Source organism: Dermacentor albipictus, chromosome 6, assembly GCF_038994185.2.
Source record: "Dermacentor albipictus isolate Rhodes 1998 colony chromosome 6, USDA_Dalb.pri_finalv2, whole genome shotgun sequence".
NCBI lineage: Eukaryota > Metazoa > Arthropoda > Arachnida > Ixodida > Ixodidae > Dermacentor > Dermacentor albipictus.
The window spans coordinates 102,180,899-102,192,463 of record NC_091826.1 but is presented as its reverse complement, the minus strand read 5'-3'; the positions used below and the strand labels follow the sequence as shown (position 1 = coordinate 102,192,463).

At 44.6% G+C, this 11,565-nt stretch overlaps 1 protein-coding gene across 2 annotated transcripts in view; it reads left to right on the top strand.

Moving 5' to 3' along the window:
- The first annotated feature begins 6,543 nt into the window (after positions 1 to 6,543).
- Positions 6,544 to 11,565, top strand: part of Prim2 (DNA primase subunit 2) — a 90,997-nt gene continuing 85,975 nt past the window's right edge. The window contains exon 1 of one of the 2 annotated variants that reach the window (XM_065446218.2): positions 6,544 to 6,832. In XM_065446218.2, coding sequence (XP_065302290.1) covers positions 6,668 to 6,832 — 165 coding nt within the window. In that variant the 5' untranslated portion in view covers positions 6,544 to 6,667. The remainder of the gene's footprint in view (positions 6,833 to 11,565) is intronic. The other variant, XM_065446217.2, reaches the window with a different exon arrangement.

Genomic DNA, 11,565 nt, shown 5'->3' with positions numbered 1-11,565 from the left:
AAAGCACCTCAACCCAACGCACTTCTATACCACCGCTCAAACGTGGGAGACCAAGCTTTGCTCTGACTACCTGGACGACCAGTGCACTCTCGTCACCCAAGCTAAGGTGGTAGCCCAAGCCAGAGGGTTCATGGAATCCACTGACCTAGGGTGAACTTGGTCCTGACTCAAATTACCACTCCGAAAAGTAAAAGTTTATCTCTATCTACCTCAAGTGCAATCGAATCAATACTTACTCAAAATATGTGACATGGAGAGAGCAGACAATGTGAATTTCCAACTTTTATTTCTTTTTGTATCTTATGCTCTACTTGTTTTGAGATTTCATCTTCTGCTGTTTTCTTATGCCAACATATCGGTTACTTCTGATGCAGGAAATTACCTTTTCTTTCAATTAAATTCAGCACCTGCAAAAACATTTGTTCTTATTATTGGTGTCACACCGTTCCAATTACCACAGTACGGTGGCGTGGACACGAACATAAATAAATATTAACCCACCTTCACCAGGATATTGCTACAACGGACACACTATGCGGTTTTTCGGGATTGTTCTAAGGGTTGAAGCAAAGCTGTCGACATGCCGTGGACACTGCTATGGCAACTCTTGTACCTCGTGTAAATGAACTTCCAGGAATAGCTCGGGCGCATAGGAGACGACAACGGAAGGACTCCGGGGCCCGAACCCCCTCCGAAGTTTTTCAGAGGTGGGGAGGCGCAAGCCCCTCTCTCCGGGCGCTGCCGTAGCCTTCCCACTAAAGTGTCATTACCGGAGTGTTGTCACCCACATCACCTGAGGTTTTTTTTTTTTTAGTTGCCTCTACCTTTTCACTTAATATTCCATTGTGGCTAAAAAATTACTGCGTCATTGTTGGTGAGGATGTGTACGGCTTTTAATTCATACTACCTTTTAATTTCCGGAAATCTTGGCAATAGGAGGAAAAGCGAATTAAAATCACCAGCGGCCGCTCCCTCATTCGTATTTGCGCCCTTCACCCTTTATTTCCTCTGTAAACACCGTGCAGAGACAGAACATATTTAAATATTGGTACGATGCGCTGCTGTAGCGAACGATGATGAGAGGACTGACGAAGACTACGATTCTAATGTCATGTACGCCGTGGAGCGCTCAGGAGACCGTGCACTGGCGTGGCCTGGTTCCTGAGCTCCCGAACACGGGTTCTGGTCAAGTAGGTTGCGGTTTTCTTTTTATCTGTGTCTTTTACGTATTTGTTTTACCTTTTCTTTCAATATCTGCTAACCTTCTAGAGTAATTTCCTGTTTCTTTGCAACGTCACTCTCATCGCCAGGCCAGGAGGCTTTCCTCCTGGTCGGCTTCTATTCCTAACTCTGATTTGCCGGTGGAGCTTTTGTTACGCAGTGGGACGAGCAGCGTACCAGTGGCTTTTGTTCCGAGTGATGGTTCCGAGTTCCGAGTGATTCGCATGAAGAATCCCAACGCAATTCAAACCGAACTCCGGATGGCCTCGGCCAATTTTCAACAAATCACCGGGGTTCGACAGTTCGACCGCGGGGGCATTCTTTGCTGCTCGTCAGACCAGGCTTGTGTTTAAGATTTACTGAAGTGCGATGTTTTCGCCACACATGCGGTGAGCAGTTTCATTCCTCATCACCTTGCATGTACCAAAGGCCTAGTCCGCGGTGTCGACATAAGTCTATGTCCGGCAGAAATTTTGGAAATGTTTTCAGTGGCAGGCGTGATTTCTGTGTATCGTTGCAGCCGTGTCGTTGATAATGAGCCCATGCCCACTGAAACAGTCATTGCTACTTTCGCTGGAATGAACCGCCCATCGGAAATCAAGGCATGGCCACTGATATACCGCGATGAGTCTCTATCACCTCGCGTCCTTCAGTGTCTAAAGGGCTGGCGGTTCGGGCACTCCACAAAAGGCTGCAGATCCAACACACGATGCCGAATTTGTGGAGAAGGCCATCACTCAAACGACTGTCCTTCCCGAAATAAGTCCTGCTGCCTTTGCAGTGGTCCCCACCCCGTAGATGAGCCTAATTACCCTTCAAGGTCAAAAGAAGTTCAAATCCTTGAAATAATTGATAGACGTTGATGTTCTCGTCGTGAGGCCATTGGAGAAATTCAGAGTAGGACTCAAGGGTATACGCGGGTATAACGGCCCGTCAAACAATGTGTATGGAAAACTCAATCTCTGAGGCTGTGGCAGCTTCCGTAGAAAAGGTGCTGGAGAAAGCAATGGAGTGCATCATGACAAATCTAACCGACTCCCTTGTTCAGGTGCTGTCCTCACAACTAGCTCCGTGGCTTCAACTAACTAATAAAGCCAATATTGAGGATCCGGCGTCGGATCTACCGGGGAGTCCACCAATTGAAATATCGACCACGCAGACATCCACAAATAACGAGCCATCAAAGCCATCAACTTCTAAGAAAATCGACCAAATCTGTCTTTCTGACCCAGATGGGATAGAAAATCAAGATGTAGATATGGACCTCCGATCTCTTAAACGAACAAGGTCACCGACAGAAATAAAAACTAGCTCTCCCACCAAGTCCAAGGCAAAAAAGCACGATAGAGAGGCTCCTACTAAGAAGGACTTCTTAAAAGAGAGCGTTTTAGACCAAGCAGTTTCTGCTGCTCAGATTTATTCACCATAGGAACTTTAACAGTAATTCAGTGGAATTGTCGTTCCATACTTTCCGCTGCAGCAGATTTATTATATATTATTTCTAAATATTCTCCAGGTATTATTATTTTACAGGAAACTTGGCTTGTTTCTGGTCAGGCTTTTCATCTAAAAAATTTCCGATGTTTTCGATTGGATCGTCTATACCGAGGCGGTGGTTTAGTTTTTCTTGTCTCATCAAAAATCTGTCATAGAGCTACTATAACATACCAGATAATGTCCCCAGACTGTGAAATCTTAGCACTGGATGTAATACTCCCTAGTTGCACACCTTTTTCTATAATTAACACGTACTTCCCCGCTGGAGTGCAAGATACCCGCTGTCTGGATACCTGTACTTCACGCAGTCAGAAGAACATCCTACTAGTGGGAGATTTTAATTCTCATCATGTATCGTGGGGTTTCCGAACGGACACTTGTGGCAAATGTTTGTGGGATTGGGTCTTAACGAATCAGTTCTCTTGCTTAAATTCGAGAGCACATACTTTCGTACGGGGTCAGTCGCGATCTGCCCTAGATCTTACGTTTGCTACCTCGTGCATGTCTGTCACCTCCTGGAAGACTGTAGACTGCGGAACTAACAGTGATCACCTCCCTATAATTTTTGAACTGCTTACCCCGTTAACTACTTTAGATAGTAATGTGCGCACTTTTGTTAATTGCGAAAAATTTTTAACTGTATTAAAATCAGCTTTACACGATCAGGAGGGCATGAAAAGGGATATTAAAGCAATGAGCCTATGTTCCATTCTAAAACAGTCACCAAAAAAAGCTCAGCTTGTTGTGCAATCTACTAAGGGTGGATCATATTGTCCCTAGTGGAATTCTGACTGCGAGCGAGATTTTAGACGTAGAAAAGCAGCGTGGAAGAAACTTTTATTCAACCAAAGTCCTCTTAATTGGGCTGATTATACATATATAGCTACTACATTTAAACGAGCATTCTCAAAAGCAAAGGAGGATTATGATTCCAAGCACTACACATACCTTTCGAAGTCTTGCAATAAAAAGGCCTGTTTAAATTCTTAGATCTCGTAAAGTTATACCGGCGCCCGTGAATGTCGATTCGGTCGTTCTATCAACAAAAAAAGTATCATCATCACTTGAGAAACTTGCTTAAGGACTTGAGCGACGTTTCAAACATAAATTGCCCTTAGGCCTAAAGAAACCTCCCTTGGCAGACGACTTTGAAACAGTAACAGCGACAGAGATTGAATGCATTATTCGCTGCCAGCGTCAGCCCCCGGTCCAGATGGAATTACAACAGGAATGCTAAAAGTTTTATTTGATTATGTGCCTCATGACCTCCTAAACGTAATAAATTTCTCTCTCAAGAATGCATGGGTTCCAAGAGAGTGGAGAGTAGCTAAAATTATTCCACTATTAAAGAAAAAATCAGCTGGACTTGACTTAAGACAACATGATACCAATTTCTCTTACTTCCAATGTCGTCAAACTAATAGAAAGAGTTCTTCACGGCCGTATAACAAATTTTATGCAAGATGACACCCTTCTCAGTCCTTGCCAGATTGGATTTCGTCCCGGCCACTCCATATGGTGCGCCATGTAGACTTAGAGAGCCGCGTTAAACTTGCTCGCCGCAAACGAGAGTACGCAGCTTTGGTGACGCTAGATGTATCAGAAGCATACGACTCTGTAGAACATTGTATTCTATTCGATAAACTTCAGTCTACGAATTTCCTAAAATATATAACCGCTTGCATCTATGAATTTATAAGAGATAGAGAGTTTCATTGTTACCAACACGGTATTTCGACGTTCAAACACAAGCAGACAGGAGGTGTACCACAGGGTTCTGTTCTTTCCCCTATATTATTTAACATTTTGCTAAGCACAATTCCTTTGTGTCCGGAAGTACATGTTTATGTTTACGCAGACGATATCGCATTTTTTACGTCCGCAAATAATATAGATTCACTACAACAGTCGTTGCAGAATTACTTAGGAATGCTGGAGACATGGCTAGAGGGGTTATGCATGTCGTTAAATATTAGCAAAAGTGTGGTATTGGTATTTCCATTAACTGCACAGGTGCATATATCTTTACAATACCGTCAAGAAATCATTCCTCAAGTTGAGGAAGTCAAGTACACTGGTGTCATTTACGATGGCAAACTCACCTGGCGCAGTCACATTGAGTATATTAAAACAAAGGCAGAACGAGCCGTAGCTATGCTCCGCCGGCTCAGCCACCGTCGCTCTGGACTACACAGAGATACCTTACTGATGATCTATAAAATGTATGTTCGGCCCATATTAGAATTCGTCTGCGTGATATTTTCCGGTGTCCCCGCCTACAAAATTAAACCTCTCATACTTTTAGAAAGAGAAGCTCTACGGTCATACCTTGGGCTACCTAGATTTTTTGACAATGCTGTTTTATATCAGGAAGCTCATATACCCACTCTAGATTGAAGATTCCGCATACTTACGGTTCAGACATTTTTTAAAAATTTATGGCTATTTAAAAAGACGTACGCAATATGCTTTTATCACTGAACCTGCTGAGTTTTTCCAAGTATCATGGTCGAGATTCCACAGTCCTCAGACATTATTCCTACAAGCACAGTTACAAAAATTGCATGTATCCATACGCCAAGTTTACCATTCAAACGATGCCTTTGCAGACCTCAAAATTGAGTTCGAGGACATATTTCCTAATCATGCTAAACTATTACCAAGGCGAGATTTAATTAATATATTGCACGGCCACCTACACCAGCTAACCACTGACAACGTAATAGCTACTGACGCTTCTGTTTGCAATGAGAAGGCAGGAGTGGGGATCTTCTCTGAATTTCTGCAATGGTCCTACTCTCTTCGCCTTCCCGACTTCACACCTATATTTCAGGCAGAATTATTAGCGATTATATTAGCATTACGAAAACTCCCCCAAAAAGACCCATTAGCTGTTATCGTGACCGACTCGCTATCTGTACGCACTGCACTAACTGCATGTTTAAATTCAGCAATTCAAAGAACATTTCGTTCGATGGTACCTCCATACTTACGAAAAGTATGTTTGCTTTGGGTACCGGGACATCATGGGTTGCACTTGAATGAAATGGCCGATTCACTCGCACGGGCATCCCTGAACGGCCATATCATAGCTGTTTTGCTGACACCAACTTATGTCACCGCGGCTAGGTACAGAAATTTCCCTATATCTCAATATTCTGCACTATCCATACTAACACCATGTTCTGAATTGCACCATCTTAGCTTCCCATGCAATATTAATTGGTGTCCTTCAAGGCAATTAGAAGCATCTTTTACAAAATTGAGATGTCGTATACCTCCTCTGAATTTTTACTTACACAGATCTGAGCTCACTATGTCCCCTCTATGTTCTTTTTGCAGTGCACCTGAAACTATCGAACATTATTTTCTCTCATGCCGCCGCTTTCTAAGACAAAGAAAAATATTAGAATACTCATTTACCAAACTTGGCCTCTCGCTAACCTCGACAAGCATTCTTTCTTTTGGGGCGACTTCACTGGGAACCAGCCACAGGGATGCTTTTCTTGCAGTTCACAATTTTATTAGAGCGACAAAAAGAGTACCTTGCTGATTTTTTACAATTATCCATAGTTTGTATTACTTCGTTTCTTTACGTTAAATTATTTTATCAAAACTCTCACCAGTATTTTCATTGCAAGTCTAAATTACAGTTCTATCGTCCCACGCTCCACTATTCAAATCTAGTTTCTCTATACTTCTAACCTTACGGAAAACCACCTGCTTCTTGGCCAATCCCCCATAGTGGGTACACGCCACTGTCTAGGACACGAGACAAGACAAGACGATGGCCGACAATTGCGCGCGCTATAGCTCCGTCTTGTATTTCTGCCTTCTGCCCGTTGTATACATCTCCTACATATGTTGTCAAGCGTCTTTTCTCCCCGTAACATTTTGGTGAAGTTTCAAGACGGATTTACGCAGCGAGTGATCCTCGGAAGCATGCACAATGCCAGCGCAAGGCGGGGACCAGAATGCTTTGGACCGGTCTGCAACCGTGCCTCAGCCCTCTGCTGCCAACCACAACGTCGTCTTCACACAACCGCGTGACCCAGATACCTTTTCCGGCTCTGACAACACCGACGTCCAAGATTGGCTTCAACTGTATGAACGGGTGAGCACTAGCAATAACTCGGACCCGACAATGCTAGCGATCATAATAGTTTACCTGGCGGGCACGGCATAAGTGCGGTTTTTCAACCACGAACAGCAACTTACGAGCTGGGAGACTTACGTCTGGGAGACTTTTGTTTACGTCAGATGACGTAAGCAAAAGTTCATGGATCCGTTCGACAAGCCCATCGATGCCGTCGCCCTTACAAAAATGCCTGTTCTGTATCAAATTGTTGGTCTCAATATATCGCGAAACGAAAAGACGTATCAAGCTGTGCTCAAAGTTCGCATTAGGGAATATCGTAATCGTCGGGCGCTTTTTTAAATGTGCAAGCGCTTCTATGGTTACCCAACGAGAAAACTGTCCGCCCGTCCCTCCTTCGCGTAAGACGATCGCTTTCAAGATAGAGTCAGCCAGCTGACAAGCAAATTTATTCACCCGTAGGCACGCTTACAACCGTAGTATGAGCCAGCTGTGGCAGGAGACGGCAACGAATGCGCGAGCAGTGGTACCAACGCGTCTGTGCCATTACGCTGAGGGTGACCGCTGAAGGGTCCCGGACCAGGACGAAATTTTCTTCAACTGCGAAGCTTTTTTTCGAGGAACTTGCGAGTTTCCTTTGCAGCACGTAGCTACGCTTGGGTGGATGTCTCATTTTCCCTTTATTAATTAACGCTCAACCCAAGAACGGGCGCCTACGAGGGCGCTCTAAAAAAACTATTCGTTAATTTTGCTGGGTGATCTTAAGGAACCATGCAAATCTGGATCAACACAGATGCTGCCTATCAACAATGATCAACAATGATCAATAATGGACCAAACAACGTATCAGCAATGAAGTGATCAACAATGAAGTGATCAACAATGGCCAAACAAGGGATCGCTTTGTAACCTATATATTGAAACAGGGACTGGCTAAGGGGACTGAACTCTTGGCCAAATGTTGGCTGCACAGACAACCCTTGTTTAAGCGATGCAGATCACTCCATTGTCTTGACCAGGGGCGAGATCACGCGAGCATCTCGCTTTCCAAGCGTTCTCCTGCGGCCTAGTGATTCGCCGGAGCCGCGCTTTCGTCAGCGGTCGTGTGCTCGGTCAGGCGGGAGCCCTAATTGAACACCGCCTACTCGGTGACGCAAGAGGCAAAGCGAACGTTCGCAAAGCGAGATGCTTGAGCATCTTGTCCCAGTTCCTCACTGTGAACAAAGGATGCGGATGTGTCGCACCATGTCAAGATATATAAGAGAATAGATTGGGAAATCATGCCCGGTGAGTGTGCAAAACAGCGTTAGGTCAATTCGATTCAGCCAAGTTTCTTTGCGCTTTCTGTACCTATTTATGGTGCGCTGCACCTTGGCCCTCAATCGTCTGAGGTAGAGTGGCGCACCCTGCAGCCCTGTCCTCCATTGCACGGGGCGCAAGGCAAGGTGCCGGCACAACGCATTGTGCCCTTGCACCTTGCAGCAAGTGGGTGCAGCCTGGCACCCCACAAACGGATCTGCTTGCACCTTTTTTTGTGTGTGGTGCCGTGCACGTTTTCTGATTTGAACAAACAAACTGTTTACTAATGGTTCAAGGTAATATGTGCTTAGTTTTGAAAAACAAAAGCTAAATTCAGTGGTTTGAAGTGCCAAACGATGATTTGATTGTGAGGCACACCGTAGTGAGGAATTCCGCATTATATTTTTACCACCCGGGGTTCTTTAATGTGCACCCAAAGCTTGGTACACGAGCACCCTTGCATTTCACCCACCACAGAAATGCGGCGTTGCAGCGGCTGTATGCAGTGAGGTTTAATTAGCTAGGTGCGCTCTTTTGTCCTGCCACATTGGTTTTATGTGGCACTAGGTGAGGGAAATTTTCACTTGCAGGAGGACATATTTGGGGGATAGTTTGGTTTGTTTTTCTTTACTCACATAATGCAACACCAAGGGGACAACCACAAAGAACGATATGCAAAGGTCACAAGCACCTGTGATGTATGTCAATGTGTTTGTGTTCGTTGTTATGTCCTTGCGCTACATTATACCATTAAATTTCTTTCACTTGATGCTACTTAGTGTATATAAGTATATTTACATATATATATATGTATATAAATATATATATATATATATATATATATATTTGATCAGTTTGTTACAAGTCTGCCTATTTTACATAATGCGTAGTACCAATAGAGACGACAAAGAGAACAAACACACGTTGTATAAACGCACACTGTTGTATATTTAAACAGCACTTCTTCATTATATTGGGGTCGAGGACTTACGGAGTCGCCATCTGTCGGAAGCGCTTCCCTTGCGTAGTATGACGGATCACGCGGCGCGCTCCTGATAGGTTTCGCTTACGGCACTCAATAAAAAAACCACGTGGCAGCCCTCCTGGACATTCATGTAGGTACTCTCAAAACTAGGGAAGTTTATGACTCTCCATATAGTAATCTTGGGCAAACTGAAAGCACAGAATCGTTTACAGACGCTATCTCTTTACCGAATATGTACAGTGAGCTCCCCTGCGCGCAGTCGCCTCGATGGAGTCTCCCAAACCGGCTTCTTGCGTGAAAGCTAGGCAAACGCTGAGAGTAAACTATGTGAAATATCTTCTTTTAGTGGGCTGTCTGTATAACCAGATGGGGCATAACAGAATTAATGGAGCCTCAATGCAGCGATCGCACGGGTTCGCAGCGACCGACAGCGCGTCTGCACGCATGTCCGCGCACAATGTTTCGCTTTCGCTGTGAGCGCGTTTTCGCACCGTGCCGTGAGCTTCAGGCCGCAGCATATGGGCATTTGACAGTACACTACAACCATTGCTGGGTGGACGCTGTCAGAACGGTTCCAAAATTATTTCGTTATAGAGACTTCGACGCCTACGGCGACTGTGATGTGCCGTCGCGACGACTCAATCTTTTTTTGTCGTCTAAATTCTTGGACACTTCATTATTAGTTCTCAAGTTGCGTCGCACTGTATGTTTATCGGTCGGCTCAGCATGCGATTTCCCTCTGCTTCTTTTTCTTAATCCAGTGCATTAATTCATGACACAAACATGACCATATGCCATGCATTTTTCAATGTCCGTCTTACCGCTCCCGGTCCATTCCAGTGAACTTGCCAGTATCTAGCATCAACAAGTTCATAGACCAAACCGTCATGACATTAGCCGGGCAGCGGGAACGGGCGAGCGTCTCAGTGCGCATTCTCTGCTACTCACAAAACATCGCAGTCCCGGCGCCGTAGAAGAAGTTTTCCTCGCCTCTGTGCTTTTATGTGGTTCCAAAATACTCTAGGAGCGGCCTTCTTTTTCTCACGTATTTCTGACGGCCAACGTTCACTTTCACCTTTTATCTTGGCTTGCACCAATATTTGAACCAGACACTTTTTCTCCCGGTATATTTCCCATTTACTGCTTACTTTATCCTGCGGCAATTGCGCCTTCTTTGCCTGCCTGTGCTCTCGGGATGCTCTCTGTCGTCCGGCGATCGCTTCTCGTTTCTCCCTGTTCCACCAGCTTTTCGGTTTCTTTTTTGCTTTCCAACGAACATTTTCTTTCTCTTTCCGTATTTCTGTCGTTATTACACTTAGAAGCTCACTGTATTCCCACTCTTTACTTGGTCATTTGCCCAATTCTTCCTCGACTCTAGTGACTATATTTCTTATATATTCAGTGTTCAAATTTGTACGGGCCATTTTGCAAATGATGCGTTTATGTCCACACCCTATACTGCTACACCCTTCCTCATTAATGACCATTTCTCTCAACTTATCATGAATTTATTCTGTCATCAGAGAGTATAATCAATGGTTGATTGCCGAATTCGCACTTCCCACATGATCTGCCCCTCTCACTTAGGCCCTGTATTCACGATAACGAGGTTATGTTGCTCACAAAGGTCTAGCATTGACTTCTTGTTGTCGGTATAGCCATCTAAGTCGTGTATGTGGGCATTCATGTCACCTAATAGGATAATTTCGGCATCATTCCCGAAATCCTTAATATCAGCACTTATGCATTCCACTAACTCTTCATTTTTCTCTGTGCATTTATTTCTGGTCCACAATTACGTAACGCCCAGCCAAGTTTTTTCCTAGACACACAAATATCAGGGCCCACAGTAGAAGAAAGATAGTTCAGCACAATGCGTTCGTGGGCTAGTTTGCTAAACAAAGTATTCCGCTAAACAAAATATTTCCGCTAAACAAAGTATCCATGGATTCGCACCAACTAGCCCGCCAACGGATTGTGATGTACGTACGGAGCTCGCTGAATGCTTGCTGTGGTTTTTTCCTGTCGCGGTCGCGCATTCTTTATGTGCACGGGAAGCGCTGGATTTGTAAATGTCTTTGTGTGTGTGTCTGTGTGTGCGCGTTTGTTTGTTTGTTTGTTTGCCTTTTTCAGTGAAACCTGGGGTCCACCTTTCTGGCTGATGCAACTTGAAAGGAATCCCCTGCCAGGCACAGGCACAATCCCAGGCACAGTGCGGGTGCTCCTTCCGGGCTTCTTATCGTCGTGTGTTCCGAAATACTACAAGCAGGCACGTACGCAGGATTTTTTTTCGGGGGGGGCCCAACCCAAGGTAACTTCTATACAAATGAAGGGGGGGGGGGGGGGGGGGTACCTTACTAGTATAAATGCGAATAACGTCCACCATTCGTCATAAAAACTCGTAAACCCACAAAAGAGAAATGAAATAAGGTGTATTTTACAGGTACGCCCTGTGCTATACACCTCT